The following is a 13,979-nucleotide window of genomic DNA, read 5'->3' on the forward strand; positions in this document are numbered from 1 at the left end:
CACAATCTGTAAGTAGGCTAAGACTTCATCATTTTAAATGTATTTGCATGTATAATTCCAGACGTAACGTTCGCCTTGTGTTTTTTTTGTTTTTTTTTCAAATGCCAGCGCTGGCTTTATAGCCACTACTAGTTAGCCTATGCTATTTTGTGTCCACGACTCCACGACAAACTCGTACAAACATTATGGATCTTAATTGTCTATAAGTACTAATGTTTCAAACGTATTTTCATGTATATATGCTTTATGACGTTATTTTTTATTTGATCAAGAACGTAAACATGCCAACGCTGTTTGAGTATGACATTAGTAGCCAGTCAGTTACTATTGTTTCCAGTCAGATGCTATTGTGTAAAACAAACGTGCAAAAAGTTAAAAAAAATTGTAGCAAATTATCATTCAGAAACGTTTATTAAGAGCCGTGTGTGGTGAGGTTCTGTTCGACTCTCTTCATCGCGGGTTTCTCGGTCTGATTCTGCCTCAAACTGATACTGCAGTTCGACACATATTTACATTCTGGACCGGAGTTCATGACGTGCCCATAAAGGTAATGGGCGTTAAACCTTCCGGACAACGTGAGCGACAGTTTAGCCGGCCCAAACTAACCAATCTGAGCCCACTACGTGTTTCTGAGGGAGTGTTTTCATAGAATCAGGAAGTCAACCACTCGTTTAGGGGACAGAGGAGAGCGCAGCTGACAATAAAGCTGAAGTTTATGAAAAATAAGACTTTTAAAAAAAGAAAAACCACGAATACATGTTATATTGCACCCCATAAATACAATTATGCAAAGAAAAAAAGCAGTCAATCCCCCCTTTAACAAATGAACGTGAACTAGTTCATTTTTAGATATGTGAACTTAGTTCATTAAAAAAAAAAAAAAAGTGACCTATGAATGTGAACTAGTTCATTATCATCTGTGTGAACTGAACTTTGAGCTAGTTCTTTTTAAGTATGAACTGGCACAACACTGAGTAAAACACTTAAATCCGTATTTCTCCAATCTCAGGGGAAAATGAGGGAATAAACCATGACCATTCGAAAATATGACTGGGTTTCTAAAGATACAAAGCTTAATGCAAATGGGTGAAGTGTCTCTTTAAATAAATAAATAAATAAAGGACAATTGGAAAGTCTATGCAATCAGCTTTGCTTTTGCAAGCTTTCACATAATAAACTAAAGTATACTTTGGGCTTAGCAGTATATACACAATGCACAGATGGTAGAGCCATCTATTGTTCCTTTTTTGGTCAGCTTTTTCATGTGTATGTGTTCAGATGTGTTCAAGTGAAATACAGAAAAGGGAAAAACACGAAGATAAAGTAAGAGACTGTTGATTACAGAAACACTTATAATTCGTTCAGCATCAACGTAAAAATATATAATTTGAAGCTATTTACAATTTAAATTCCATTTAAATGAGTGTTATATATCCTGCAATTTCAGAATATTGCATGGATCTTCCCAACTTTGCAAAGGCTTAATATTGCCCTAGTCTTTGAAGCTCAAAAAAGCTTTAAAAACTCAGGCACTATCATGCAATTACAAAGCTGGGATGAGGCAGGATATTATTTAATATAACTTAGATTGTGTTCAGTTGAAAGACTAAAGTCATACACACCTAGGATGGCTTGAGGCAGAGGAAATGAAGGGATTTTTTTTTTTTTTTAATTTTGAGGGGATCTATTCTATTAACAACAAGCTAAAGCCGGGGTAGAGCACAACAATTGAGATCTAGACTAAATATTCAATTTATTTTCTCCACAGAGACAATGATAGTATATAAATCCTCAAGACAGATGTACCATTAGCACCGAGGCTGTTAAGATAGTACATGTTCAATTTGCATACAATACTCATAATCCTTAAGATTATGCCAAGATCAAAGATAGCAGATTTCTAGCCATTGAGATGAATGAGAATTGTGACGAATAGCTTTCTCATGTTATTTTAAACCTTTTTGGAGTCAAGTCTTCTGTGTGCTTCACGTAAGGAGTGTTATGATAACACAGAGTCTCTACCTTTGTACAGCATTCCAAATCAGACACTCCTGAGGATGCTGCCTATGTAGGCAATGAACAGTAAGGCAGCTCACTAAGTTTTGAAGCACAGCACCTGTCACTCTACACTACACAGCTGTCTAATAAATAGGAAAATCTCACACATAAAAGCGAAGAAATAGGAACTTTTAACCACTCACTATAAAATCATACGTAGTATCTAGTGAGTAGCTTTTAGCTCAAGATAAATCAAAAGATTGCTTGACAGCGATACTTTCACAGTTCTAGTTGTTCGCCCTCCCTCTTCACATTGTGCCACGGTATGTGGTTTATTGAGCAGTGAGTTCCAATCATGGTTAAAGGAGTCTGATACTGCCACTCTCCTCGATATGCTTCTCGTGCTCACCCTCCCTTCTAGGCAGTAGCTGATCTCTGGTAATCTGCATATAAAACAGTGCAGACTTTGGCAAGCCAAGCACAGACAGAAGTGTGAAGTGATCCCCGCTTAACTCTTTCATCTGATGGTTAATTAGCGTGTGGAAGCGGCTTAATGCCACAGCGTCAGCCAAGGGATCTCACCCACTAATCCCTGACACAAATCGCATTTTCTCCAGGGAGAGATAACCTGTGTCACAGCAGATCAAATGTCTCACTCTTTCTCATACATATAAACTTGACTATGAGCTAAGTGTTTTTTTTTTTTTGCCCGCTACTTGCAGTAAGAATGGTGTCATTGATGAAACCCTCTGTTGCCAACCGCTGGAGTCTCTCCAGCAGCTAATCTCTAATTCATGACGTCCATTTTAAACCGGCCCAGTTCCAAACACAGGTACATGCTGCCTAACTGCTGCAAATCTTATAGAATGAATAGAGCATTCACTGCAGCTTTTCATTTATGACCTTCACAATTCGTAATGGAGTGAAATAGAGAGGAGTGGAAAGACATTGTACAAGAGTTTGATCCAGAAATCAGCAATTTTATGAATGTGAAGTGCCACTTTTCCTTTTTAACACCCCACGAAATACAATATACTGTGATTTCTCAGGTGCAGAATGCTAGATTCTGTTTCCAAGCATGCATGTTATAATGAATAAATTATGAAGAATTGTTTTTTTTCCTGAAGTGTGATTGTTTTGTGCAAGTAACATTAAGGACCGCTCATGACAGACATGTGCATTTAGCAGTTATTATATAAAAACTGCTTGCGGAAACATCTCAGTTATATGAATTATTATTCTAAGTGTCAAAAAAAAAAAAAAAAAAAAAAAAAAAACAGAACTAGCTACATCGCATAAAGCTAATACAGGGCATAGCATACACCAAAAATAGATTGTGTGATGATGAGGAAGGATTACTGGAGAAGAAATTTGGCATGCTGATAGGAGAGACTTTAGCACTTCTAATATAAACAAATAATTAAATTGAAAATTCATGATAATCTCTCGCTCTTATCCGTGCCAGTGATTGAATACCCCTCACTATACCAAAGCTGGCTCGTGAGGTTGGTCTAAGGTTACAGACCCCAGGTTCGAGTTTGCTTGCGTGTAAGAGGAAGATTACTGCTGTTTTACCTGATCCACTCCATTAGCTCCACAGTGTCTGGGTCATAAAACTCTCTGAGTTCAGAAATCTCCTCCATCATTCTGGGCCAGAACTGTCAACAGATAGACAGCTCGATTGAGATGGAGAGAAAGTGTGAGACTGCTGTAATGGGAATGACTCACAATAATCAATGATCAACAAAACAGCACAATAAACAAACATCCATATACACAAATTTGCACAATTCTTATCTGATTGCTTATTCCCACTGTTGCTTTAACAGATGGAGAAAAAGCATGGCAGAATCTAAACTCTCCTAAACAACACACACAGTGGGATACGAATTCCATTTGTGTGCATTTGGATTCCTGCGTGACTATTTATGGAGTACAGCCACCCAGGCAGCTAAGCAATTTATGCAAATAGATACACGACAGCATAGTTGAAAATGTCTTACCTTGTAATAAAGAAACGCCAGAATTACAACTGGAACAGAGTACCTGATCAGTCTCATCTGTTGAAACACATTAATAACATAAATGGATCAATATCTACATAAATAGGAAGAAACAGGATGTAATTGTTTGGGCTCGAGGGCTGTAACTACATTGCCACCTAGTGGGGAAATTAAATTTTCAGTTGTGTGGACATGGCAATATTTATGCAGAAAAAAGAACATCATGCCTCACTGAAACTCAATATCAGTTTAAGGCATTGAGCATTATAGCTTCTCAATTATAAATGCATAGTGTATCTTTGGCTTGTGGGCTTCTATAAACATGCAATGCATTCTATAACAGACCTGTCTATTCTGCTATTGCTTGTGCTGAATGTAGGGGAGAGGGTGTAGACTGGGCAAACTGTATTACCCCCCTTAAGCCATATGAGGAAAAAGTGAGCAGTATTTTATGCTACAATGGTTATATAATTTCATGTAAATTATAAATATGAATAAAATGTAAAATACATTTATTTTCATATAAATATGTTGGTAAATTACCTATATAAAACAATGTAATTTGTCAGCTAAAGTCTAGGCATGAATTATTAAATGAAGCATTTTTTTTTTTTTTTCCAAAAATGCAGCAGTGGGAAAGTGTGTCATATGCTTTGGGATAAAACACTAAGTCAGCAGTGAATTTTACAGCCAAAACAAGAAACACTATTATAAAATGCTGAAAATTGCTGCACTACATTTAAATAATTTTAAAGTTTAAACCTCTTCCTGGCCATTTTATAAAAATTAACTTAAGAATAATAGGCACATGCAGCAAAATTTTAAGACTTTTAGGTTAGACACTCTCTCTCTCTCTCTCTCTCTCTCTCTCTCTCTCTCTCTCTCTCTCTCTCTCTCTCTCTCTCTCTCTAATAAGAAATGTAAATTGTCTATACCCTTAATGTGAGGCAAGTTTAACTCAACAACTTTGTTTTTCATCGGATAGTCATATTTCTATGGAATATGTCATGTGGATATTAGTTGTTCTCATTTCTACTTTTTTAAAGGAAACTTAAGTAAACTTAAGTGTGACAGCTTATCCCACTCTCCTCTACAATGCATGTGTGTGTGAACAAGTAAACAAAACAAGTACCTTTTTATCTTATTTTTTTTTTTTTCTTTTTTTGTATTTCTGATCAAATATTTGCAGCATTGGTGAGCGTAACAAAAATGTAACCTCTTGAATGCTGGTGTATAAATGTCCCAGTATCATTTGCAGTGTGTGTGTGATCACAGATCTCAGTATCTCACCGCGGTTTTAGTGTTGCAGTGGAGGACTCTCAGATACAATGTCCACACCTCCTTTCCACAGACCCCAAAGGCAGCGAATGCACACATATGGCCAGTCCACAAATATTTCATTCTGCCAGCAGAAAAGATAGAAATCTATGACTTCAATCCTATTTTATCATGAAGCTTAGACAACACATTGCAAAACACGAAAGACTGAAATAGCATTCATTTTCAACTCTATTACTATTCTGACACCAAACTAAACTTTATGAAACAATATCGCACTGTTTAACCGTAATTCATTCATCATTAAAATCTCGAATGAACAATCAAACGGACTAATAAGATGAATAAGATCACAAAGCAGAAGCGGTGAGGGGACAGGAAATTAAAGCGGTAGCAGAGAAGAGGGTGAAATTGAGATGCACCATAGCGGCAGCAGCAGGGAATGAAATTACAGACGGCTGAGTGAGGAAAATATGGAAGGAAGATATTTGTATTGAGGGAAAGAGATACATGTTATGATGAAAGCAACAAAACTTTACAATTTTTTCCCAAGTTGTTTACCTCATAGTGGAAAAGGCGAGCAGGCCAAAGAAGACGGTGTGCAAGAGATTGTAAGCGACGTCCGGCCGCATGGTAAAGGTCCTGTCCTCTTTCTCCCTGCTGGCTTGACCAGACCCATTTGTGCTGGAATGAAGAATAAGGAATCAAACAAAATGGGGGAAAAAATAAATAAATATTACAACCATCCATTAAAACCTAAAGGCAGTTAAGATCAGTGGCATTATTCAATTTGTGTGGGTGTTTTTTTTTTTTTTTTTTTTAATGTACAGAAGGGGTAATAGTAGCCCATCTAATTAGTGTGTTTTTGTGTGACCTGGTAAACCCTAAAAAATGTCCACACACAGATTGCAATATCCGAAATCCTTGTCCTTGCAGGGACATTTTTTGGTCCCCCATGAGGAAAACGGCTTATAAATCATACTAAGTGATGTTTTTTGAAAAATAAAAAAAAGCAGAAGGTGTTCTGTGATGGGTAGGTTTAGGGGTAGAGTTAGTGCAAGGGGATAGAAAATAAACTTTCGTTAAAAGTCCCCAAAAATCATGAAAACACACTATGGGAGAGCAAAGTATCTTTGTGGGCAGGTCTTGGGCGCTGTTGCTATTTTACTGGCGGGATAAATGACTCTTGTGCCCGATGCAAGTTTAAAAGAGGTTGGTCTGAAATAGAGCGTCATCCAACATACCTTTAAGAGCATGTTGCATGGTGGATTGCTATTATTATAGTTGATTTACCAGGCGTTCGCAAGGAGCATTCAGAGCTGAGGAGACCGACGTTCGAGGGCAGTGAAAAAGTGAGAAGTGACGTTGTATGGGGATGGGAGATTTTTTTTTTCCTGGTTCTTGACGGACAAACTAATTTATCAGATGTCCTTATATACATATGTGTCTTGCCACTATTGGGCAATACAGGTCTCATCTGTCATTACTGCAATTTGCATGAAAAATTTGGGTAAATGTGTAAGCTAGATTTGGGCCTACATTTTTTTTTTTTACATCTTCTTGGATTCCACAATGATTTTCCTCATGTGTTAATATTTTTCCTTGTTATAATGTATGATTTGCAAAAATAAAACCTGCTGCATCTGTTGATGAGAGAATCAAAGTGTATGCGCGTATCCGCTACAGTATAGCCAAGCATGCGCACTAATAGCATTATGAACAACGCGCAATGCACCACTGACTTTAGACTAGTTTTTTTTTTTTTTTTTTTTCTGGACAGTGGCGGAATTGTTTTCTGGAAGTGTAAAATAGCACCAGGGAACGTTTGAGCCAAAACCCGCCTCCTTTTTGCACCGACCCGCCCAGGGAGCGCAAGTGTATTTCCTAGTTTACCGACGTGCGCCTGTGGAGGGAAAAGCCCGCTTTGCACAGGTGCAAAATAGGAATTATACATTCATTAGTGTATGAAGTAATTTGCGCCGGGTGCAAGATAGGACCCCTTGTGTGTGTGTGTTTGTGTGTGTATGTGTGTGTTTGTACTTGTTTTCCTATCCCAGTGGGGACTTAAACCTGAGGCTCATGGGGATTTGTGTCACTGTAGGGACCTAAATTAGGGTTGCCAACTTCAGAAAGGAAAAATGCAGGACAATCATGGTTCTTTACATGAAAATAAGGGACACTCAAAATATTTGTTCTGTATCACACAGTATATGTAATTTCAGGTTTGTATATGTTAAAAAAGGTTCTCAGACATACACAGTTTTTGGTTAACCTATTTATGTACAATTTAATTCTAAAACAAATTTGAAGGTCACACAAGTTCAAAATAATAGCATTTATCTGAAATAGGAAGCTTTTTGTAACATTATACATTTAATTTAGATGAAAGAAATTAATAGCCTACTTTTATTAAGCAAGGATGCATTAAACTAGGTAATCAAAAGTGACAGTAAAGACATTTGTAGTGTTACAAAAGCTTTTTTATTTCGGATTAATCTACTTTGAACCTACTCATCAAAGAATCCTGACAAAAAAAATAAATAAAAAGGTAAACCTTAATTAACCGTTTCTTAGGCAGCAAATCACATCAGCATATTAACCCCCCAGAAGGCGTTCATGTTTTCAATAATCACGTTGTTTGAATTCACCAAAACTGATTTGCCGAAATCGGACAATGAAAGGGATTTGCCGTTAGCGCGAGTCCGGATCGAACCAGGACCGTCCAGACAGCAGTCTAATTCTCAGTGTAGAGTTAATTATTGGTATGGTCTGATCCGTGTGAGTGTGGGCTGTGATTGGATGACCGGTGTCGTGTGTTTGTGTGTCTGTTGTCTCTGTCAGTGCTTAGATCAGTGTAGCAGTCTATTTAATCGGGACAAGGGAGGTCAATAATAAATCAGGCCCATAATACGGGATGTCTTGGCTCATTCAGGACAGTTAACCTAAATTGAGGTCCCCATGGGTAAATAAGCCTATATTATTATTATTATTTTTTTTTTAAATGTAAAAATGCAGAGTGTTTCCTGTGATGGGTAGGTTTAGGGGTAGGGGCAGTGTAAGAGGATAAAATATACAGTTTGTACAGTATAAAAACCATTACGTCTATGGAGAGTCCCCACAAAGATAGTAAACCAGTGTGTGTGTGTGTGTGTGTGTGGTGCAAAGCCTCTGGGTGTTTGTGGGCTCCTGTGATTCTGATAAGAAATGAGAACAAAAAAGAGGGCCAAGCAGCCCTTAAAGCAACAGCAAATCAGCTTTGAACTAAACATAATAACATGCATTTAAAAGCCCTAATGGAAAAAAAAAGAAAAACATCTAGAGTCCAATAATTATGTAGCACATCTAATAAAGACTAATACCTATAATTATAAAGTAGCATTATGACCTGAGCACAAGGTGTTTATGAAACCATAATTACTGCTCTATTGGTCATTTTTCAGTCTAATTCTGTGCTATAAGTAGAAAAATGAACATTATGAGAATATTTAAATTCCCAGAAACACATCTAATTAATGCGTAGCACATATTGCAGTAGCGCACATGAGCGATTCCTGCTGAGAGAAAGCGATAGCAGTAGTTTTACCTGAGATTAGAGAGTGCCACCAGCAGCAGCAAGATGAAGAGCACACTGAGGGTGCATAGATACGGATAGAGCAGCACAGTGCCAGCCAAACGCTCAAATGTATCCAATGGCAACACGCCAAATGCCTCTTCGCACAGATAGAGACTGGCATCAAAGTCCCTGAAAGAAAGAGGCAGGGAGTGAGTGTGGCCTGCATGTATAGTATCCAGATTACTGGAAGCAGCAATTAATCTGATCAACTGAAATGGCGTGATAAATATCTAGAGGATGAGCAGATTATATTGTGTTCCAGATGTTATTTTTTTCACCAGAGCAGAACACATTTAATCACAGCGGATTAATGGCTCGCTCTCGTCTCCGAGTAGATCTCACTTCTGAATAAGACATCACTATATTTGACTGCTGATAAAGGCATAGATGTAGCACCACATAGATATTACCAAAGACTTACCTCGTTGCCCCAAAGCCAAACTTGGCCTTTATGAACTTAAAGATGTGCTCATCCGATTTCAGTTGGAGTATTTTCTGTCAATTAAAATGGAGAGAGAAGGATGAAGTCATTTATGTGAGTGTCTCATGAGATCGGGGATGTGGGTTTTTATGAGAATGAGATATGAAGGAAGACAACGAGAGTGAGAGTAAAGCTTTGTGGAGCCCAGGAGGAGCAGGTAGAGAAGCTGTACTGTATCATTAATGACGAGGCGGATGATGTAGAACACGATTCATAGCTCACCTTGGCTGAATAATTGATGGTGAAAGTTAATGTGAGGACTAGAAGTGTGTGAAGAGCCAGTTTTCCCACTCGTATAACAAAGCTGCCCGTCTTTAGTCCCGTCTGAAAGCCACACACGCACACAGCAGGTTTTAATTAATAAACTACAACAATATTTTTAGCCTCTGTTTTCAATCACAACAGAATTGGATGTTAGGAAACACAGATACGGTTCAAACAGAAAAACAAAAGTGATTAAGTGTTTCAATTAAAAATTGTTTTAGTATAAATCCCTGTTTGGATGGGATATGTTTTGCCTGATGTATTTAGACATTGTTTCCATATAATGTGTTTGATGCGTTTGACTTGAAATGTAATTGCAGGTCAAAATATAGCATATGGGATTATTAGGATAAAAGACATTAGTGAGTCTGTAATTCTTTTTTGCACATACATACATTTTGTGCATACTGTACATATTAGAACTGTCATGTTTTTCTATTCCACCGCTTAAAAGTAAAAAAAAAAAAAAAAAAAAATATAGCTGCGAGCAGCGATTGCGGGCCCAAGCCGGTGGCACCGCAACCCCGGTGCCTTTAGTTACCCAAAGGCACCGGGATGGTGGTACCGCCGGCTTTGGCCCTTTATCGCTGCTCACAGCTATATTTATATTTAATATAAAGCCGGTGGCACCGCCACCTTGGTGCCTTTAGGGTTATTCTGTATGACGTGCAAAAACGTAACCCCCACTTTGACTGTCGAAAAGAAGTGTATTGTAGAGCTTGCATCAATGCGGACTCGATGCGCTGTAACTCCATGTGGCTTTAAACGCATCATTCTCCACTCGGGATGCGCATAAGCGTTTTGTGCCACACTGTACTGAGCCTTTCATATCATAATGCAATGACAGATTATTAATTGCCTTTCTTGTTCTGTTCTATCTATTATGTGTTGATAAAAGATAGGACAGAGCACTAAAAACCTCAAACAAAGCACTAAAAACTTAAGCTGTTTGCTGTGTAGTCTGAGAATGAGCTGTTTGATTTGCACCCTCTTCCTCTTCACTGTCCTCCATAAAAACCAGCTATTCAGGTCCATGTTGTTCTAGAAAGTTTGTATGTTGCTGCCTCATTTAACATCTCTGCTATACATTTAAAATAATTATCTAAAATAATTTATCTTTTTGATTTTTGTTATCTTGTTTTTCATGAATGTATTTTACAACAATACAAAGAGCAATGTGTATTTACCACTAATATAGTTTGTAATGGCTTTTTTTGTCATAGATTATAATCATATATTTTTTTGGATTTGTTATTTATCTTTATAATGAAGTTGTCTGTATTAAGTAGATTGTGTTTAACACACAGTGATTTATCAGTTCAACACATAGTTATAGAAATTCTACTTTATCTAAAAAAAACCTGCACTTTATACACACACACACACACACACATACATAAATACATGTAAATAAAAATAGAAAAAGAAACATCAAATGTGTTTTTAGTCAGAGTATTTTTTATACAGAAACAAATATTTGTAATTCAGATAAGAATGAAGTTAGTGTTTTAAAATCTTAAGGAAAACAAATATATTGAAATATAGCACAATAATTTTAAATTCATTCAGCTTCAATTACAAATACAATCTTACTTTTATTTAAAGCAAACTATACATTTAAAAGATGGGGGTTATATGCCTATTTTGTCATTTAAAAAAATACTAAATTGTTATGCAAAAAGACAAGGACTTAGAGACAAGGACTTATAGGAAAAATCGCAGCCAGCCACACTGTGTGGTTCAAACATACATAAACACAGACAACAGCCCTCCCCTCCCCCCCCACACACACACACATGCACACACACACACACAAACACAGACAACAGCCCTCCCCTCCCCACACAGACACACACACCCACACAGAGAGAGAGAGAGAGAGAGAGAGAGAGAGAGAGAGAGAGAGAGAGAGAGAGTGAATCGCAGGGGAAATAAATCCATTCAAACTACAATATCTGACTTTCTGTTGCTCAGAGCGAATGACTTTAAATTGGAAAGTTGATCGACTTGATGAGAACAATATACGTGGAAAGTTTTGTAACTGTAGGTAAAATGAGCAAAGTTATAACACACTTTATGTGTCCTTTTTTAGTCATAAAATTCATTTCCTCGTCACGGCCAGACCGTTCGAGATATCAAAAATCCGTCCGGAATTGAGCATCCTCAATGTCTTGACTTCATGCACACCGAGTTTGGTTGTGATTGGTAAACACATGCGTTGTAATTTGATGTATTTCTCCTAGGAGAATTATTCAAACAACCCATAATTCCCAACTTCCTTCTTAAAACTTAGAGCACGAAAGTTGTTTGGCCTGATGTGATCTTTAATTGTACCGAGTTTCATATTAATTCATGCAAGTGTGTTTGATTTATGGACAAATTTTCGAATCCCAGTCCAGGGGGCGCTGTCGAGCCGCCCTGCCACGCCCGGTTACCAGCTTCAGCCCGGCCCTGATGGCCATGGGTTCTGACCCGTGTGCAAAGTTTCAAGAGTTTTAGAGGATGTTAAGGCCCCCGAAAATGTCAGAGAAGTTGCACACAGCAAATAAAGGGTTAAAATTAACCTGACAGGCGCCCCTCCTCTCACTCACACAGAGAGACACTGAGAGACTGGCAAAATTCTGAGATTTTCTCTACATTCAAACAAACATATCTGAGTTTCTGTGGGTCCTAGCTAATGAGTGTCAATTAGAAAGTTGTCCGGCTCGAGGAGTACAATATACATACTGATTTTTGTAACTGTAGATAAAACTAACAACCCCACTTTTGTCAAAAGGTGGCGCTACTGAGCCCTCACCACACCCGTTTCTGAAACGTTGCACATGTCTAATGGCTAATAAATGTGATGTGTCTGTCGAGTTTCATGCAATTTGAAGCATGCTAAGAGTCTCAAAAGCATCCTAAAAAAATGGTAAAGTTTGATGCGTTGCCACGGCAACAGTTTCAAAGATATCAAGAATCCATTTACAGGTCTTCATCTGCCATGTATTTGCATTATACAGATGAAGTTTGAAGCAAATCGAGTTAAAATTAGAGGGTGATTTCAAAGCATTTTGAAAATGACACACTTCCTGCTGCCAGTTGGTGGCGCTATAACTTTGACTCACAATAGTCACATCCATGTGATCGTCCTCTTACAGCGAACACACTGCTGAAGTTTCATCAAGATCGGTTGATGTGTGCTGAAGTTATGATACACTTCCTGTTTCACGTTTCTCGCCATAATTTTGTTTCCTCGCCACGGCCAAACCGTTCGAGATATCAAAAATCCCCTCGCAAACTTTCATCCTCAATGTCTTGACTTCACGCTGACCGAGTTTTCGTCGAATTTGGATCAAAGCTCTAGGAGGAGTATTAAAAATTCCATTGCGAGTGTTTTACGAACAACCCTAAATAGCCGACTTCCTGTTGGGCTGGGGTAAAAAGTAAAAGCGCGAGGTATAGATGAAACGATGAGATCAACATGTGTACCGAGTTTCATATTATTACATGCAAGCGTGTTTGATTTATGGACCAAGTGTTCAGACCCCGTTCCAGGGGGCGCTGTCGAGCCCCCCTGCCACGCCCGGGTACCAGCTTCAGCCCGGCCCTGATGGCCGCGGGTTCTGACCCGTGTGCAAAGTTTCAAGAGTTTTCGAGCATGTTAATGGCCCCAAAAGTGCCCGAATAGTCGTTAGAAAAATAAAAGAAAAAAAAAAAAAAATATATAGCTGCGAGCAGCGATGGCGGGCCCAAGCCGGTGGCACCGCAACCCCGGTTCCTTTAGTTACCTAAATGCACCCGGGTGGCGGTGCCGAAGGCTTTGGCCCTTTTATGATAAAATGTTAAAACGGCTTGCCATACTCTGTCATTTCAACTAGTCACAATTATGTTACAGATATCTTAAATGATAATACAAACCATCCAAGATGTAATTACGAATAGACAGAAAGACGTTGATGATATCTACAATGTTAATTCCGGACAGGCAAACTTAGCTTTTAAATGTTAAAAGGGCTTGCCATACAGGGACGTAGGCTCAGAGAGAGGCTCACCATATTCAAACCAAAATATCTGACTTCCTCTTGGTCCGAGCTAATGACTATGTATTAGAAAGTTGTCCGGCTTGAGGAGTACAATGTATATACCGATTTTTGTAACTGTAGATAAAACTAACAACCCCACTTTTGTCAAAAGGTGGCGCTATTTAGTCCTTGCACTATGCCCGTTTCTGAAACTTTGCACATGTCTACTGGCTAATAAATGTGATGTATCTGTTGAGTTTCAAGCAATTTCAATTTCAATTTGACTGTTGAAAAGAAGTGCGCCGATTAGATACTCAGGATCGGTATCGGCTCTGACA

General features: G+C 38.2%; 1 protein-coding gene across 3 annotated transcripts in view; it reads right to left on the minus strand.

Moving 5' to 3' along the window:
- The window catches only part of dpy19l3 (dpy-19 like C-mannosyltransferase 3), a 141,762-nt gene that overhangs the window by 104,692 nt on the left and 23,091 nt on the right, over positions 1 to 13,979 (minus strand). For all 3 annotated transcript variants that reach the window (XM_089129360.1, XM_089129363.1, XM_089129361.1), the window contains exons 10-16: positions 9,596 to 9,697; positions 9,314 to 9,387; positions 8,863 to 9,021; positions 5,841 to 5,963; positions 5,292 to 5,403; positions 4,002 to 4,058; positions 3,574 to 3,656 (exon numbers count right to left, since the gene is read on the minus strand). In XM_089129360.1, coding sequence (XP_088985486.1) covers positions 3,574 to 3,656; positions 4,002 to 4,058; positions 5,292 to 5,403; positions 5,841 to 5,963; positions 8,863 to 9,021; positions 9,314 to 9,387; positions 9,596 to 9,697 — 710 coding nt within the window. The remainder of the gene's footprint in view (positions 1 to 3,573; positions 3,657 to 4,001; positions 4,059 to 5,291; positions 5,404 to 5,840; positions 5,964 to 8,862; positions 9,022 to 9,313; positions 9,388 to 9,595; positions 9,698 to 13,979) is intronic.

This window comes from Pimephales promelas, chromosome 1, assembly GCF_988280905.1.
Source record: "Pimephales promelas chromosome 1, fPimPro1.hap1.1, whole genome shotgun sequence".
In the NCBI taxonomy this organism is placed as follows: Eukaryota; Metazoa; Chordata; class Actinopteri; order Cypriniformes; family Leuciscidae; genus Pimephales; species Pimephales promelas.